Genomic DNA, 20,240 nt, shown 5'->3' with positions numbered 1-20,240 from the left:
TCCGTCGATCATCTCGAACGAGTGTGTTCGCACGCTCCGCCATTGCAGGAGTCACAGCTGTGCACGGCCGGCCCGCACGCGGGAGATCAGACAGTCTTGCTTGACCTTGCGGCGATGATGACACACGCTTTGCCCAATGACTCACCATGCTTTTGTCCACTGCCAGATCACCGTAGACATTCTGCAAGCGCCTATGAATATCTGAGATGCCCTGGTTTTCCGCCAAAAGAAACTCGATCACTGCCCGTTGTTTGCAACGCACATCCGTTACAGACGCCATTTTAACAGCTCCGTACAGCGCTGTCACCTGTCGGAAGTCAATGAAACTATACGAAACGAAGCGGGAATGTTTGAAAATATTCCACAAGAAATTTCCGGTTTTTTCAACCAAAATTGGCTGAGAAAAAAAATGTGTTGCATTACTTATTGAACTGCCCTCGTAGCTGCTACAAAGTGCAATATCCTCCGTCTTTCTTTCTTTAAAGATGCAGAAAATTGCCAATTGCTTGTCCTGATGGAGTTACTGTTAGTTCTGAGGAAGAATTGCACTGCATCTATTAGCAGTTCATGTGCAAGATACAGTCATGGATGGACCCCATTGTTTCACTTTGGAGTTGTAATTCTAGCTGGCTATAGTGTTAGATATTGTCATTGTTAGTAGACCTAGTTCAGAAGAGTGTGCCCTCCTCCTCATCCCCCTCTCCCCCTCTCCCATCCCCTCCCCTCCCCGAGTTTCTTTGTATTAAAAGATTGCACACATTTACTATCAGGAAATTTCACAACAGAATACACTCTGTTGCAGAACAAATAATTCCCTCAATAATGTTCTCATCATTAAATTTAGCAATAACAAACTCTGCCTCTGTGTTATGTTTAAAAGCTCAGTAACAATGTGTAGGGTGTTGCAGTTGTGGATGACAGCCATGACATCGTCTCTCTCATACTCCAGATTGTAAGAGAAGAGATACAGCAGTTTACAGTAGCCAGTATTGTCAGACTGATTAAGCAAGACATAACAGCCATAAATGTTGACCCTATATGGCAGTGGATGATACAAAATGTTGGATAAGAGGTGTATTAGTTTTTAGAACCAATCTCTGCCACCAGACGAACACACCAGAAAGAACTGACTTAGCCAAAATGGACTTCTGCTGTAGCTGTCAAATGACAACCCAACACAGGTACAACTAACAGCCCCCTACCCCACCAAATATAATGCCCCCTGAAGAAAAGGCATTTGGAGGATAGAAGCATGTTTCCACTTTTTACACCCTGATCGCATTGTATTCTACTGTATAGAAATATGAGTTTTTCACAACTAATGTGCTGCCTGGCATCAACCATTATAACAGTTCAGTTCACATCAGTGAATTGCAGATAATTTAGTCAATCTGTGTGATGAAGCCAATACTATATCCTTTACAAGGTCACTTCCAAACACACTGTAGCCATTCCCTGTCACTGTACAGGGGTATCAGCCGCTCACCTGGCTACCAATTTCAGGAAGACTAAGTGCAATGACTATCTGTGTAAGTGGCTGCCACTGATGAAAATATTCCATGATGACAGTCAGAAAAATGTCCAGAAATCTCATTGACAACATTTACAGGCAACCAGTTCAATTGCTAGTTGATACAGGGGTCTTTCTTTCTGTAATGTTGAATGCTTTTCATCACCAGCTAAAGAAGACAATGTTCCATGAAACGAAAGCAATTGTGTTGAAAATCACAAATGGGAAGTTGTCCAGAGCATGAATTTCAAGAATAACTATCACTAATGGAACATATCCCTTTGAACTTACCACTTTATCAGAATTTAGTTATAATGTTCTTTTTGGGTGGAACTTCTTGAAAGCATTACAAGTAGTCATAGCCCATGGAAGATCAGAACTCAAGATTAACAAAACTATGCCAACAAGCACACATAACAAGATCGCTTTGGACAGTTGTTTACCATTGAAGACATTATTATATCGCCCTCATCAATAAAACAAATTCCAGTCATCAACTTAGATTCTCGTTGAACTGTGAAGCTTTTGTCATTTGCAGAAATCTACTCAGGCTCACAAAAAAATCTGCAAGGCAGTGACAATCATAAGCAGTTTAGGTGGACGAAGAGAACTTTGGGTCACTAAGTGTCACAAGGAGCCACAGTTGATCGCTAAAAGTATCTGCATAGGGGTAGGTGAACCAGTCCAGGAAGGGCAGTTTAAGGGGAGATAGAAGACTATTTTTATCCGTACTCTGCCAATGCTATTTCACCCTTTGAATAGGTACACTTTCCAAAAGGAGTATAAGAGTTGAAACAGTGAAATTTTTACTGAATGAATATAACATAAATGCCTGCATTTACAAGTAAAATGAACAAAAGACCTCTTATGGAGTTTAATAATTTTTTTATTCTTTCAGTAATAAAATTTCACTTTTTTTTAAGTACATTAATTATTATTAAGTTGCTACGCACCATATAGCAGTGATGCTGAGTCACAGATAGGCACAACAAAAAGACTGTCACAATTATATTTTTCGGCCGTTAAGGCCTTTGTCAACAATAGACAGACATATGTGTACACACAGACACACACTCTCTCTCTCTCTCTCTCTCTCTCTCTCTCTCTCTCTCTCACGCAAACGCAACTCACACACGCATTACAGCCTATATTTTCCATTGTTTAATTATTATAAAGCACTTCCTGTTGAGTTACTGGTTCTCAATTTACTTGTAATAACTTATTATCATCCTGAGTACAGATTGACCGAATTTCATATTTGTTTAGAAAATAATGGTATCTAAAAGTCAAAAAAATGTAATTTCAAGAAAAATCAATTTAAAGTTTAGTATTGCAATTGTAGTATAGTTATTGATGAGAATTACTTACTATTAATATTTTCCTATGCCATATTCAGCATCATCTGAATCATACTGATCCTCTTTTCCTCTCTTGGTCCCTCTTCTTTTCTGTCCAGCTTCTTTTGTGCATTTTAAATTAGCAATTTATGCTTTGCAGATTATCTCTTTAATTATTTGCACCAAGGATTTTGTAGTATTTCTACTAGATTTTATGCCCAATACTTCCAAACTATCCAGTTTTATTGTTACACCATCATTAAAGCATAAAATAGCATTATAAACACAAAATTTAAGGGTTGTAATCTGAACAGACACAGTTTTCGGTAACTGGGCCCAAATGACAGAATTCATACATTCATCTAAGTTTTGCGTTTTCCCATGAAGACATTTCTTCAACAAAGTATCTTTACAAAGAACTCTAAATACAGGTTTAATTTCTTTCATTACTACTGTAGTTAAAGAACATCTGTGGTCATGTGTTGCACTTCTCCTGCACTTGCACCAAGTGTCAGGATCATTCGGGCAAAGACAGTACTGAGGATTTCCATTTGTGGAAAGCTTATGGAAAAAGACAGCCCACACAGCTTTTTTCATGTTTTCTAAATTCCCAACATTTCTTCTTATGGCCAAGTCGTCATAATTCTATAATCTATCTGTTTCAGTGCGTCGGGCAACCTTTATCACATATCTTCTCACCAACTTCCAGTACTATTATTTACTTTTCTGTTAATAATTTTCTCAACCTGAACCCCATTATCTTCTGAACATGACCAATGCATTCTAATTTAGAGTAAAAGCAGCAAATAATGTACAAGGAATAAAAGACACCTGTGCATTATCTCTGCATGGTGCAAGAAAGAAGGCATGGCATTTAAATGCCAGAATGCATAGAGCATCAGGAAAACCATCATAACTCACGAAAAAATTATCGTATTTATAGGAAACAAAAACTGTTTTACGCAGGAAATAGTGGGAATTTCAAATACACAAAAATCTAAAAATCGATTTTCTTAGCCCATTTGCCTTCCATCTCCCCTAATGCCTTCTATGTAGAAGGTGCTAAGGTACCATTGCAGACAACATAGGGAAGGAAGCTGCTGTTGAAGTAACAATATGATGTGGCGTGACCAAGAAACAACATTGGTCAGTTCCAGCCATTCTGCGCCACTTTTCGGATACTTTCATATCAAGAGTGGAGAAGGGTAGACCAATTGGTCCACAGTAGAACACAGTATCATCTCTGGCAATCATCCACCTGTTAGCCAGCACTCGTATGGGGTATCATCAGGTGAACAATGGATAGCCCACGGGAGTGGAGAAGATACTGCAAGATAACTTCACTGAATCTTCAGAACATCCTTTGTCCTCTCTTGTGGTCCTGATGAAAGAGGACAGTACATGGTGTTTCTGCATTAACTACCGATGACTGAACCAAATCACAAAGAAAGTTGTCTACCTAATGCCATATGTTGATGACACCCAAGACTTCTTGAAAGGAGCAAAGAATTTCTCAGCTGCAAACATGGAAACGGACTACTGGCAAATCAAGGTTGATAAGGCTGATCAGGAAAAGACCCCCTTCATAACCCCTGATGGATTCTGGGGGTTCAGAGTCATGCCATTTGTTATAAGTAATGCTCCAGCCACCTTCGAACATGTGGTAGACAATCTGTTTGAACACCTTAAATTCATATCTGGATGACAATGTCACTTTTGTAAGACATTTGAAAAACATCTAAGCCATTTGACAATCATATTGAAGCATGTTCAGATTCCGAAAAAGTGTTCCCTCTCCGCCCAAGAAATAAAAATCTTGAGCTATGTTGTGAATCTTGATGGAGTATGTCCAGATTCTAAGAAAATAAGAGTAGTCATACATTTTCCGACTCGTGGCACCTCTGTGATGTAAAAAGTTTTCTCGACCAGTGATTCATAAAGGACTTTTGTACCAAGGCATAGCTACTGCAGGGGCCTGCCACATTTTCCTGGAATGAGGTCCAAGAAGGACCCTTCCTTGTCCTTAAGGAGGCACTAACATCTCCATTTTTAGAATTGTATGATGAGAATGCTGAGATAGAACTTCATACTGATTCTAGTGGTTGTGGGATTAGGTACTGTTCTAGTACAGCTCCAGGAAGGTGCTGAAAGGTGATAGCTTATGCTTCCACAATACTATACTGAAGTCAGAGAGAAAGGTCTCTGCAACCTAGAAAGTGTGCCCTTTGCAGTTGTTTGAGCCATCAACAAGTTCTGCTTGTATTTTTTGGGAAACCACTCACTGTTGTGGTGGACCAAAATACATTGTTACAGTCATATACAAAAACAGATGGAAACACAAAGATGCTGATTGCCTTTCAAGGAATCCTGTAGTGAAACACAGCAGCAAGGATAAAATCTGTCATCACTGCATGATATGGCGTTGCTGCTCAGCAGAGGAAAGGTCCGTCAGTGCTGAAAACTATAGAACCTTCAAAGAATGGGGAACAAACCAAAGGAGAATTCCAATTAATGAAGGGAATATAAATGACTTGACGTAGAGGGTGTGCAGCAGTCTGCAGTTGTTTGCTGATGATGCTGTAGTGTACTGTAAGGTGTCGTAGTTAAGTGACCGTAGGAAGACGTGAGGCGGCTTAGACAAAATTTCTGGTTGGCATGATGAGCCAGCTCTAGCTCTAAATGTGGAAAAATTTAAGTTAATGAGGATGAGGAAGAAGAACAAACTTTAATGTTGAGATAAAGCATTTGCAGTGTCCTGCTTGACACAGTCCACTCATTTAAATATGTGGGCACAACATTGCAAAGCAATATGAAATGGAATGAGCATGTGAGAACTGTGGTAGGGAAGGTGAATGGTTTACTTCAGTTTTTTGAGAGAATTTTAGCAAAGAGTGGTTCACCTGTGAAAGATACTGCATATAGGACACTGGTGTGACCCATTCTTGATGGGATCTGTACCAGGTCAGATTGAAGGAAGACATTGAAGCAGTTCAGAGGTGAGCTGATAGATTCGTTACCGGTTGGTTCCAACAATGTATAAGTGTTGCAGAGACACTTTGGGTACTCAAATAGGAATCCCTAGAGGGAAGATGATGTTCTTTTTTGGGAAACACTATTGAGAAAATTTAGAGGATGAGAACTGCTGAACGATTCTATTGCTGTCAACGTGCATTGCGCGTAAGGACCAGAAAGATAAGATTCGAGAAATGAGGGCTCATATGGATGCCTAGAGACAGTTGATTTTCTCTTGCTCTATTTGGGAGTGGAAGAGGAAAGCAAATGACTAATAGTGGTACAGGGTACCCTCTGCCATCCACCATACGGTGTGGCTTGTGGAGTACCTATGTAGATGTAGGCGTAGATTTTGCGAGGAGCTACAAACTGTTGGGGCAGAAATGCTTGCTTATCATCCCAGCTCATCTACAGTGAGCTAGTCTAAAGTTATTCCATAACGCACGAACATCTGGTGACCTGGGGTCCATGAAGACTCTAAACAGAGTCAGACACACGTTTTACTGGCCACTGGCCACTATGTGAGTCGAGTCATTGTAAGGAATGCCACAGACGGGAGCATGTGCTGCAGTTATCTCCAGCACGTCTGGTACTAAATTTGTCTACAGCAGCACCAGGTACACCAGAATTGGAATCAAAGTCTTGGGGAAATTTGCGAAGTTGACAAATGGGAATCAGCGGGTAATAGTCTGCACTGACTACCTGAATGCTACGCTGTCACCAAAGCTGTGCGGACTACAGTAGATCTGAGGATTGTGAGGTGTCTTGTAGAAGACATCATTATGAAGCACGGAACAGTCCCTGTAATGATCGCTTATCATAGAAAAGTCTTCCAGTTGAGACTAGTATAAGAGGGAGTTTATTATTGCAATGTCACAAGTGCCTGCCATCCACAGGTGGATGATTTCATAAGATGTTGGCAGATGTGCTCTCAGTGTATGTTTCTGTTAAAAAGAGATATTGGAATACATTTCTGCCCATTGTAACATTCACTTCCAACCCAGAGAAGAGAGACACTTCAAATTTCACACTATTCTTTTTGCTCCATGGTGATGAGGCTGGAATGACAGTGGATATACGTCCGATGCTTTGGATGACTATGTGAAACATTTCATCATTAGGACCGAAGAAGCAGGATGGTCATCTTGCATACGGATCCTAGCCCCCCACCCCCACCCCTCTCTATTTTGTACAATATCACATCCATTATTGCTTGTTGGACATCACAAATAAAGTTGAAGATTATGATCCTTTATCAAGAAGATAAAAATGCAGACATTGTGCATGTCATCTCTATGGTGTCCTCCTACGGTCCTGAAGCATTCAGGGCCACTCAAAGATCATGAAGTTTCAATGGGAGGAGCTACCTCTGAAGCTCATCATAGTAAAGAGGATGTGACAACATGACCAGAACATGAAGATCTGCAGATGCTGCCATACAGGGGACCACTGACAAGCTGGATCATTCAGTCCATGTGAAATCAACCAGTGATCTGGTTCTTGACATCACAGATTTTGCTAAGTTTTTGTTCATTTATAGTAGTAATTGTTTGCATGAAAAATCCCAAATTAAAATTTTTTGGACACTTCAATTTTGAGTCATTAATTTTTAAAACTTCCATAAATATGCAGTTTTTGTTACATTTTGAAACCATAAAATCACCTTGCCTCCAAAACTATTTGATTTGCAGATCTAAAATTTACACCATTTTATTCACTTTCTTATAAGCTTTAAAAGTGGATGCTGCTTGATGGTATTCATAATGATGCTGAATTTTCCCAAACAATTTTTTTTTAATTTTTGAAGTGTTGGAACTGGAATTTTTCTGTTTTAATTAAAAAATTTACATTAGTCATGTATTATTTGTTAATGTGTGTGCCAAGTTTCGTAATAGTATTCCAGTGGAAACATATTAGAATACATTTTATTTTACTGTTAAACACAGCAACTAGTGTGTAGTCTGTGGGACTTTTGACATAAGTTATAATACAAACCTTAAATATCAAAAATCAAAAAGGCTGTCAAATCTTTATTATTTTTTATTTGGTGACAATCAGTGTGTTACGTTATTAGACTTACACACTTGAACATAAATTCAAATTTGGGTTTTACATATTAACTGTGAAAATAATGAGAATATTATAAAAAAGATAGTTGGTACTCACCATATAACAGAGATACTGAGCCACAGTACATTAGTCATGTATTATTTGTTAATGTGTGTGCCAAGTTTCGTAATAGTATTCCAGTGGAAACATATTAGAATACATTTTATTTTACTGGTAAACACAGCAACTAGTGTGTAGTCTGTGGGACTTTTGACATAAGTCTGGCAGAGACTGGGGTCGGGTGTTAGTTGCATTTGCACACATGCACATGTGTGTGTGTGTGTGTGTGTGTGTGTGTGTGTGTAATGCTGCTGGAGGCCTTTTTGTTGTGCCTATTTGCGACTCAGCATGTGCGTTGCATGGTGCGAAGCAACTGTTCTTTTCATGATGTTTCAATTTTCCATTGTTTGATTTTAACTGAGAAAATATTTTAACACACACTATACAGCATGTACTCAGAACAGACTCTGAATAATTTAAATAATTATACTTTAAAATACATTAATATTAATTAGTATAATTAATTAAACAGTGTTGTAGTTATTTGACAGTTTGTTACTTGGGTGTCATGAAGTGAGAAATTTTTTAGTCATCTTCAACAAGAAAGACAGAATGTTCTTCCAGTGGCAGTTGTGGGATTTAATTTACAAAGTCTGAACTTCTTTTTAGTACAGTCAGTTTATTTTGTCTGCTTGATTATGAAAATGAAAGAATTGGACCACAAGGATGTATAAATAAATGCTTTATAATGTAATTGGATAGATAAAAAATCTACTCACCAAGCAGCGGCAGGAGAACACACTTATGCAGGTACTAAAGTTTACAAGCTTTTGGAGGCAGTGACTCCTTCTCCTGGCAGAAGAGCTGAAGGGGAAGGAAGAGGGCCGAAGGAAAATGTGGCGAGGCTTAGGAAAAGGGGTAGACTTTGGAAGAGTTGCCCAGAAACACAGGTCAGGGGAGAATAACTGGACAGAATGAGAAGGAAAGACTTATTGTTGGTGACTGCAATCTTGTCTGGTGCTGTCCCCAACAATCACTCTTTCCTTCTCATCCTGTCTGGTAAGTCTTCCCTGACATGAGATTGTGGGTGACTTTTCCTAAACCTCGTCAGCCCTTTTCCGTCATCCCTCGTCCTTCTCCTTCAGCCCTTCTGCCAGAGTCTTTGGCTCTGAAAGCTTGCAGACTTTTAATACCTTTATATATATGTTCAATGCTGCTGCTTGGTGAGTTAATTTTGTATCCTTCCAATTACATTATTTTTCAAAAATTGATTGTTTTTGTTGATGTTAATAAATGGTTTACTTGTCCTTTTTGTTATCAAAAGCTGAAGCAACAAGTCCTGTAATCCATCTGCCGCTTGACTCACATGAATGTTATGAACATGAAAAAATTTTTAAAAACAGAAACAATTTTTCTTAACTTTTAGCTTTGCTCGTTGGAATACTTCTCAGTCCGTGTGACTGCAGTGCCTTCATCAAATCTTTTTGCCAAGCTCCTTTTTTGTGCTTTATGCTCATCATATCTCATATAGAAAAAGTTACTGATGGCATATATTCTTTACCCAACTGAAACAATTGGAAGGAAATTTATATTTGATCATGTTGTGCTTTCGCAACTGATCAATATGAATGTGAAGAAAACCGTCTCAACTTTTATTTTAGGTGCATTTATTGAACAACTGGTTTCATTCCACATTAACATCCTCAAGTGCCAAAGTGGAAAAAGTTTGTTAGTTTCATGATTTAAAATGCTTAATTATCCAACAAAACACTGAAAAGCAGATGATTGAATACAAGTACAATATTCCACTTCAGTGGCTTTGTTTGATACTTCTCATATTCTAACAAGAGCCTTTCAGCATTTTATCGGGCAGTTAAGCATTTTAAATCATCAGACTGATACTTTTCTGTCACTTGAGCCTCTGAGCAAGTGTGCTTAATGAGTTACATGCATGCGCCAAGACTTCTTTTTCCCTCACCAGTTCTTTGGCAATTTTATGTCAACAGCTCATCTCTACTGAAGTGAATTAATGTCAATATGAATTAAGGTTTTTCTTTTAATTCAGGTTGGCAGTATATATTTTTGTGTTGTCCCATAAATGTGAATTAATAGTACATTAAAAGTTACATAAAATGGAAAAGGCATAATATCCATTATATATTTATGTTAAATGTTGTATGATATGGTCTGGTACAATTTGAAAATGATAAACCAAAGTATGCTTAATTAGTACTCAATAATTTCTTTTTAACTATAGTTTTATGAACCAGCTAGCAAACCATGTACAGTTGAGGTACAGTTGGCAGTGTGAATTGCAGTGAAATAAAATTTATTTCCATATGTTCCACTTGGAATACCACTATGAAATGTGAAATGTGACACACATGTTAACAAGTAGAACAACTAACATAACCCCCCTCCCCCCAATAAAAAAAAAATCATATTTTGAAAGTTTCAAAAACTAAAAAATTTTGTTTGAGAACATTTAGTATTCTAATGCATTTCATCAAGTAGCACATGTTTTTAAAGCATGTAATAAACTGAATAAAATGGTATAAACTTCAGGTCAAATAGTTTTCAAGATATTGCCATTTTAAGGTTTACAAAAATCTCACAGTATTGGAAAACTCAAGAATGAAATGTCCAAAAAATCTGTAATTATGGATTTTGTCATCTTTTTTAGATAGAATAAAATGACAAAAAATTACCAATTTCCAGATTGTCAAGAACAAATATATTTTTTATTGTTTGATTTCACATGCCCAGATATAAATCCAGAGTGATGTAGTCAGCTCCAATGAGAACTTCTGAAATGGAGGGTCACTTTTTCTTTCCACAAACAATACGAGACTGGAATAGAAGGGAGAACCGATAGAGGTACTCAAGGTACCCTCCGCCACACACCGTCAGGTGGCTTGCGGAGTATGGATGTAGATGTAGATGTAGATGTAGAAAGGGAGCAATGACGTGAGCTGTGCTGGATACAGTGTGGCATTGTGGTTAGATCTATGGGTCAGGTTGCCCGTTTATTTCTGACCACCAATAATTGTTTTCCATTTAATATTTATCTGTTTTGGAAGGTTCTCAAAATTTCTTGTGTTTGTAATGTTTGTATATTCTGAAATATTTGATGCTTGTATAAATAACAGGACTCTTTGTCCAGGAGTTCAGTTCTGTCCTGGCTATACCTGGCTATACGTTGGTGTTCGTAATAAACTTGCTTTTAGTGCTAAGTATTGTACTTTATTGATGACCCAGCTTTCCAACTTGGACTTTATCATGGTTGCGATGTGGCAATATTTAGAATGAACCAACATGTAATACCTGTCCCATATCAACATACAGGTTTTTATGGTTATGCTATCATTTAAGGAGGACAACAACCGATTCCTTTCCCAACTCTGTATCAACTGAGCAAACACTATATCAACTAGGGACATCAATTTTAAGTTTGCTCCTCTTCACCCTCCTCTTCCTCCTCCTCCCTGTCGTGCTTAAGCATATAAGCATAATACCAGTTCTTGAAAGAATCAAACTCCTCTGCATAAAACAGCTTCAAACCTCAGATTACTTTACAGATGAATAAATATGTTAAATATTTGATGTTAAGTATGTAAACAAGAAGAAATTCAGGAAAGGTTTGAAATTATGCTTAAACTTTGTTGGGAAGTCGCTAACTGCTCTCATTGTGAAATACTGGATGAATCATCAGAACTGTGTGATGTACAATAATATAATTTTGCAGATACATTCAGTGATTGCCTCAAAGTGTAATAAATTAAAACATCATGCCTGATGAAGTTTTACTGTGTGTTGTTTTGATCAGGAGCTAGTTTTTCATGCATATAAATGTCTATGATGTCGGTGTTGTACAATGATATAATCTTGGAAGTGCATTCAGTGTTATATGTGGATACCGTCTATTTCTTCACTACGACTGTCTGGAGAATTGTGTTGCCAGTAGTCGGTAGTAAAGAAGTGGTAAATTAAAATGCCATGTCTGATGCTGAAGTTTTGCAAAGGTTTTAAATTATCTGTAAAGTTTGTTGGCAGTTGCTAAATGTTCTCATTCTCAGATACTGGATGAGTAAAATTCCGTTATTTGTGCACCATCAGTTATGCTGCCTCAAGACAAAGACGAAGTTTCTAACTGTAATACTTATCTTTTTGTGTTCAACTTTTAATGTAAGAGTATACCTCTTAATGAGTAGACTAAGACAGCATTTTAAAAGTTCAAATTCCATTGATGTTATAAAGAATATTGAAAATCAAATCCTTGTTGCCCCTGGAGGTTGTTAGGCAAACTGCAACTGGCACTAGTTTCTATTTCCCGGGACGGTCGCACTGTAATACAAACAGGCAGCCGCCCCAACATGGAAGAATTTTACTTTAGTGTTCATATACTGTATAAGACCTGTTAGATGAGAAATATTCCTGTAACAATTTCTAGATTCACCTATATTTAAGATATGAACAATTTTTCTGTTGCTCATTTGTACTCACTAGATTTAGTGTAATATAATTTTACTTTTTTTTATGGAAAAATACATGCTATTAATACAATTTTTCCCAACTTTAGTGGTTTCTTGAGAGCTGTTCTGTATTTATTCAGTTAGGATTTTTTTTAATGTGTGTATTTAGTTTTAGCTGTTCTTCGTTTGATAACAGTTTTGTTTCCACAAAGAGATTAAATATTTTTTTGAAACATTAAGTTTAAAGCTGTAATTTATGGAATGAATACTGATGACATATTCTTTTAATTTTAGATAGTTTTCTTCACAGCACTGTTCTACCTCCTGAGTTCTAGTGGACAGGAGTACAAACCAGTTGATCTCATACGGAGCTTCAGCCCAGATAGTGGCAGTAGGTATGCTGAAAATTTTTTATCTGAAGAGACTTCCATGGAAATAACATATTTTTATTGTCTTTCTAGCTTGTAGGGAATACAATCTGTTACATTACTTCCTAGTGTGAGTGTGAATGTTGCTGATGGCTGTATCCAAACATGATTTTCAGTTATTAGCCATTCCTGCAATTTCATACTGATACATTCCTGCATGGTTTGAACAAATCAGTGCCCATCCATGCTACTTTCTTCCAATTATTCTCAATATCCTGTGTTAGATAAATCTGGCATGGATCCCATTCCTGGAAATATGGAACTACCCGCCCCATACCACAGTCAACCATGACCACATTTACACAGATGCTAGTGGATAAAGGTATTCTGTAAACTTTTTTCCTCAGCTATTATCTTTTTACCTCTTCATATCAGTCTTAATCTGTACACTCAGTTTTTGACTTTGTTCTGTTTTAGATTATTTCAAAAGCTTCTAGTTTCTTTATGCAGATTTTCTGCAGTCTGGATATCATTTTCATGCCATGTTTTTAACTTTAGCCATTGCCTCTTGGACACAATATGTTACACAATGGTGAAAATACATTGTTAACTTACCTTACATGCTTCTTAACAGGAATTTGACTTCAGTTTTCCCAGATATATTTCCTCCACTTAGTTCTTGTATGCATCTTAGTTTACTCAACTTATTATTCATATTTGAGCATCTTATTCCTTTTTAGAATCTGAAAGACTTGTGTATGCACCATGGCTTAAAGTTATCCTGGTTTTCCTTTACTCTGCCGTTAGTTACTCAGAGCAAAGAAAATATTAGTTATATAATACAACTGTCTTTTCTGAAGTAAAATTAATTTTTATCCAGTATCTCTTCCATTTTATTTTTATTAATTTACTTCAGGAAATGTTCATATAAAACTATCTCTAAAGTTCAAGTGAATAGACTATTAATGACTAGAAAAATGTGTGTATAACAGAACAATTAAACATAGCAGAGGTCCTGTTTGATATACAAACAATATCAGGAACCTTCTTCAGAAACATCGCTCGCAGTACACCAGGTATAAAACAAAGTTTAAAACATACTTGGCTGCTTGAAGACAATAAGTGGAACCATTAATAACTGTTGTAATAAAAACTTATCACAAGACCCGTTACAGACCTTAAGAAATAAAGATAAAGTGACAAAAACTGTTATTTGTACAAAAATTAAAATCCAAACTTTAAATATTATAACGAAAGTCCTTTGTGGAATATAAATAACAACATTTTATATCCCATTTGGTGTAGGCAGAATCAAAGTTCATGATTACTTGCACAGACATTGGCCAAGGAGACCATTGGAACAAACAGGCAGTTCTAAACTGTTGATCATGATGATTTCTCATACCGAACCACTGACTCACTGTGGAAGCAAGCATCACCTCAGTGGTTACACAGCCTCTCTCTGACTGTGTGTATCAGTACTCAGATACAAAAGGGAATGACAATGGTGAAAGTCACCATGTAGCTGGGGCTGCAACCATACTGGGATGAGCAGTTGTATCAAGTGGAGTGGTTGAGGGAAGAAAGGAGGCAGGGAAGATAAGAGACAAAGTAGCTGACAGCTTGGAGCATGATGCAGAGGGCTCACAAGGTAGGAATGTGACATCAGTGAGCTCTCTCTGGTTCAGGTGATGTTATGTGTGACACTTGACAACTGGGGGGGGGGGGGGGGGGGGGGGGGGGGGGGATAGAGGAAAGAGAAAGAAGAGGTGAATGTGGGACAGGTGCTAGCAGAGATCAGGCCAGGAGCACTACAAGTTCAAATGACAATTCTCATGTATGTATTTAAGTGAAGCTGATACTGGGTTATTGGACAGGAGATGGGTTTGATCTAGGTCTTTTGGACTGTGAAGCAGCTGTTGAATGCAAGCATCTCTGTTCAGCAACATTTGCTGCCATTAGGTGCCGAACCTTGCTCTTGCCCACAGTTTGGCTGTGGCTATTGATTTGGGTAGACAGTTGGTTGGTGGTCATTCCCACACAAAATGCCTTGAAAAGTTACAGCAGAGCTGGTAGATGATATGACAAGTTTCTCTGACAGGTCTGCCATGTGTGCTGGTTGCCTCTCCTTGCCAGTTGTCAGTCACCTTTCCCTCTGATCCTTCCATCCCTTCCTCACTTCTTTTATGCCCTTTTTGCTCCACCTGATATCACCCCTCAATTCAGTCAAGCTGCAGTACCATATGTGTGTGTGTGTGCGTGTGCGTGTGCACGCGTGTGCGCATGCGTGCTTTTGTGTGTGCTGTGTGCCTTTCTGTATTAGTTAGCTCTAAAGGTAGAAATTGTGCAAAACCTTCGCAGTGTTTCCCGTCTGAGTTATGTACCTATTGACCACTCAATACCTTCACTCTTCCATTATTAAAATCTATACTTTTCTTAAGGACACAACCATTAAAATAAATTCAAACTAAAATGATCTTCAAAATTGTTGCTACTATTTAATTGTAGAATCATTGTAATGATAACTAATTGAAATATCATACTGGAAATGTAGAAATGTCAAAAACCCCTAAAACTCAGTGAGGCTTCAGGACCTGATGGATTTGCTTAAGTTCTTTGCATAATTTTTAAGGGATTCATTGTGTTATTAAATGTGTTCAGTGCATATCCTTGTACCAGAGAATTGTTTACAATGATTGAGAAAAAACACAGCTGATCTACAGAAATGCAGTTCTTTGTCTCTAACCATTGTCTGTAGCAAAATTCTAGAATGTTGTACATATTCCAACATAATGATATGATTGAAACAAATTAACCTTCTCCATGGCAGCTAGCATAGAAAATTCTGATAACATTGTTCATCTGAAGTGCACCCGCACCCCCTCTTCCTCTCACACAAATTTTAGATACTATCTATTAGCGTACACATGCTCAGGAACATGCACATGCACAGACACCCCCCCCCCCCCCCCCAAACCAACCTGTAGTTCAAAATGGTTAAGGCTTTCGTAACCACTTGTTGACAAACTGCATATTGGCTTCTGTCTTGCTTCTTCGGTTGACGTTCATCTGATGATTTTTCTGACTTTTCGCCAGCGTGAGTGGCCGGCACAGTCAAAGTTTCACCCTCCATTGCTGATGGTGGACTGGGCCCAAGCTTGCAGCCGCAGACTGTATGTACCTGGTGTGCCAACATCACAGGGCTTCTCCATGGTCATTTCCAGTGCAGTTCTCCTCTTGCTACCTGCAATGGTCGTTCGCTGCAGCACTGAGAGCCAGGACCCATTTTCCTTGAGGCTTTCTTCTTTCTAGTTGAAGCTATTCTTGTGTTTATTTCTGTAGATTCTCTGAACAAGCGTGTGTAATAGCTGTTGACTGTAGCCAGAACTTTTGTGCCTGCAAATTTTACTATGTGGTCAATCTCTCACAGCGCGTGCTCTGCCACAGACGATTTCTCCACCTGCCCCAACCTGCAGCATCGCTTGTGTTCTGTGATTGTGGAGTCGATTGATTGTCCAGTAATTCCAACATAAACTTTTCCTCATGTCCATGGTATGCGGTATATTCCCAACATTGCAAGTGGGTCCTTATGTCCTTTCCTGATCTGAGACACTCTTTGATCTTCTTTGCCAGTTTGTAAATAGCCGTTACGCCATGTTCGTGCAGCATACAGCAGATGCTGTCTGTCGCTCTGCGAATGTATGACAGAAAGCCCATACCCGACATTTCTTTTCCTGATGGTATCACTTTGCTGAGTGTTTGATTCTGTTATACTTCTAATATGACTTGTGGAGTAATCATTGTTGTGAGTGTTTGACTCTGTTATACTTCTAATATAACTTGTGAAGTACCCATTGTTCCGCAGAACAGTTTCCAGGTGTTGCTTTTCGCGTCTGAGGTGCTGCGGCTCACATATTGGTCTTGCTCACATTATGAGCATATTAATCATACCTCTTTTCTGGCTCTCGTGGTGATTTTGATAGTTTGTGCAGGTGTTGGTCCGTGTGTGTCAATTTTCAATACACGCTGTGTCCCAGGTTTTCACTGTTCCTTGTGACCAGCACATCTAGAAATGGTAGTTTTTTGTTCTTTTCTACTTCCTTAGTAAATGTTATGAGGGCTGTTCAGATGGCTTAGAAAGTCACCGAGCTCGTCTTTACCATGGCTCCACACAACGAACGTATCATCGAAGTATCTGTACCAAACCTTAGGTTTACAAGGTGCCAAGTCGTGTGCCTGTGCTTTGAGATGTTCCATGAAGAAGTTGGCCATCACTGGACTAAGAGGAGCTCCCATGGAGACACCTTTCAGCTGTTTGTAGAAGTTGCCATTCCATGTGAAATAGCATTGTAATGTCTTGCGGGAAAATGGAGACAATGTGCTCCAGAGAGTCACTCAGAGGCACTTTTGTAAATAAAGAAACAATGTCAAAGCTAACCAGGATGTCATTTGGTGCAAGTTTTAGTTTCTTCAGCTTCGCAATGAAATGTCCTGAGTCCTTTATGCTTGTATCAGTCTTCCTCACATGTGAATGGAACAGAGGCTCTATGTGTTTTGCCAGTTTATGTGTCGATGAGCCAGGAGCACTAATAATCGCTTTTAGTGGAACTTTATTCTTATGGATCTTTGTAATCCTTACAGCCAAGGTGATAGGGCTTCTGTGTTGCAGAGGTTCCTCTGTATAACCAATTCATATTCCATGTGATACGCTGCGTTGGATCTGCACTTAGTTTTTGGTATGTCGTCGGATCTAATAGGTCTCGGATCTTCTGCTTATAATCTGTGGTCTTTATTAAGACGGTCACATTTCCATTATCAGCAGGCACAACCAATATGCTCTTGCCAGCATTAAGATTCTTAATAGCTTGTACCACCTCTTTCTTCAGGTTGTAAGATGTTGGTTTCGCTTGGCGCAGTATCCTGGTTATTTTAGTGTGTATTTCCTCTTCTGTTTCTTAAGGCTGCTTCAGTATTAGCAGTGATGTCCTCCATAGATAAAGTTCTCTGCTAATACTGAAGCAACCATACAGACCCTTCTTTGTAAAAGAGCAGAGGAAATACGCACTGAAACAGGCAGGATACTGCACCAAGCAAAACCACCAACTTGCAACCTAAAGAAAGAAGAGGTACAAGCTATTAAGAATCTTAATACCAACAATAGTATGTTGGTACTGTCTACTGATAAGGGAAATGCGACCATTGTAATGAAGACCGAAGATTATAAGCAGAAGATCCGAGACCTATTAGCTCTGATGCCGTACCAAAAATTAAGTGCAGATCCAACAACGTGGAATACGAATCGGTTAATCTAGGCATCTTCTCTGCCAGTGGACATATAGAAGAACCTGCACTACACAGAAGCCCTACCTCTTTGGCGGTATAGATTACCAAAGATCCACAAAAATAACATTCCACTAAGACCAATAGTTAGTGCTCCCGGCTCACCGATGTATAAACTGGCAAAGCACTACACATCTCTGCTCCAACCGCATATAGGGAAGACTGACACATACATAAAGGACTCTGGACATTTCATGGAGAAGCTGAAGAAACTGAAACTTCCACCAAATGACATCCTTCTCAGCTTTGATGTTGTTTCTTTGTTTACGAAAGTGCCACTGAGTGACTCTGGAGCACATTGGTTCCATTTTCCCTGCAAAACATGACAATGCTCTTTCACGCATGTCTCACTATGAGCTATTTCTTGTGGAAAGCCAACTTCTGCGAACAGCTAAAAGGCATTGCCATGGGTAGGTGGCCAACTTCTTCACAGTGCATTTCGAAGCACAGGCACAGGACTTGGCACCTTGTAAACTTAAGGTGTAGTACAGGTACTTCAATGATACGTTCGTTGTGTGGACCCATGGTAAGGAAAAGCTCAGTGACTTCCTAAGACATTTGAGCAGCCTACAGGCCAACATAAAATTTACTGTGGAAGTAGAAAAGCACAAAAAAACTACCATGTCTAGATGCACTGATCACAAGGGATGGTGAAATCCTGGGGCACAGCATGTGTCGAAACCAACACAACTGACCAACACCTGCACAAACTATAAAACCACCACCCAAGCCAGAAAATAGGTGTGATTAATATGCTCGTAACATGAGCAAGACCAGTATGTGAGCTGCACCATTTTAGACGCAAAATGGGACACCTGGAAAGTGTTCTCAGTTACAGTGGGTACTCCACAAGTTATATTAGATGTATAACAGAGTCAGACACTCAGCAACGTGACACATCAGGAAAAGAAATGTCGGGTATGGCCTTTCTGCTATACATTCCCAGAGTGACAGACAGAATCAGCTGTGTGCTGCACAAACATGACATAAAGACTATTTACAAACTGACAAAGAAGATCAAAGAGAGTCTCAGATCGAGAAAGAATAAAAGGACCCACTTGCAATGTCGGGAATATACCACATACCATGGACATGAGGAAAAGTTTATGTTGGAGGGACTGGATGATCAATCAACACCAGGATCACAGAACATAAGTGACATTGCAGGTTGAGGCAGTGGAGAAATCAGCCATGGCAGAGCACACACTGTGTGAGACTGACTACGTAATAAAAGTCGCCAACTTGGAAGTTCTGGCTGTAGAGAAGAGCTACCATACCAGTTTGTTCAGAGAAGCTATAGAAATACACAAACACAAGAGTAGCTTCAACAAGAAAGCAGAAAGCCTCAAGGGTAATGGATCCTGGCTTCCTATGATGCAGGGAATGACCATTGCAGGTAGCAAGAGAAGAGCAGCACTGGAAATGACCACGGAGAAGCACTTGGATGTTGGCGCACCCCGTAGGTACATTCTGCGGCCGCGAACTACACTCTAGTCCACCATCAGCAATGGAAGGTGAAACTTCGACAATGCCAGCCATTCGTGCTGGTGAAACGTCAGAAAAATCATCAGAAAAATGTTGGTCAAAGAACCCAAGACAGAGCCAACAGGCAGTTTGTGTCAACCTGTAGTTCCTGAGAGGGGCAGTAGCCTTTATAGTAGTTGCAGGAACGACAGTCAGAGTGATTGAGTGATCTGCCTTTGTTACATTAGCTAACACGACTGTGCTATGTTGATACTGCATGTTGCTGAAAGAAAGGGGAAAGTACAGCTGTTATTTTTCCTACAGGCATGCAGCTCCACTATGTGGCTTAAAGATGAACTCATGCTGATTGGTAAAGTATTCTGAAGGTAAAATATTCCTCCGTTCAGACTTCCAGGCTCAGATGCTCAGAAGGATGTCATCTATGTCTATGGGTCAGAGTGTGCAATATAGGTCCCTTATAGAATAGGTAAGTTAGGGAAAGTGAAAAGATAAGTGGATGGGTTGAAGTTTGATATGAGGCATGTTTTTTAAGTAAGTACTGTTTTGAAATTAAAAAAAAAAAGACGTGCTAGGATATCTCAACAATTTTATTTTTACATGAAAGCCT

The 20,240-nt window shown here is 39.0% G+C and overlaps 1 protein-coding gene across 1 annotated transcript in view; it reads left to right on the top strand.

Annotated features, from left to right (window-relative positions):
• LOC124613070 (transmembrane protein 245) overlaps positions 1-20,240 on the top strand; it is a 255,887-nt gene that overhangs the window by 163,610 nt on the left and 72,037 nt on the right. Inside the window, exon 10 of the mRNA XM_047141653.1 lies at positions 12,735-12,835. Coding sequence (XP_046997609.1) covers positions 12,735-12,835 — 101 coding nt within the window. The remainder of the gene's footprint in view (positions 1-12,734; positions 12,836-20,240) is intronic.

Source organism: Schistocerca americana, chromosome 4, assembly GCF_021461395.2.
Source record: "Schistocerca americana isolate TAMUIC-IGC-003095 chromosome 4, iqSchAmer2.1, whole genome shotgun sequence".
Lineage (NCBI taxonomy): Eukaryota > Metazoa > Arthropoda > Insecta > Orthoptera > Acrididae > Schistocerca > Schistocerca americana.
The sequence above is the reverse complement of the archived record's forward strand: the minus strand, read 5'-3'. Positions and strand labels throughout refer to the sequence as shown.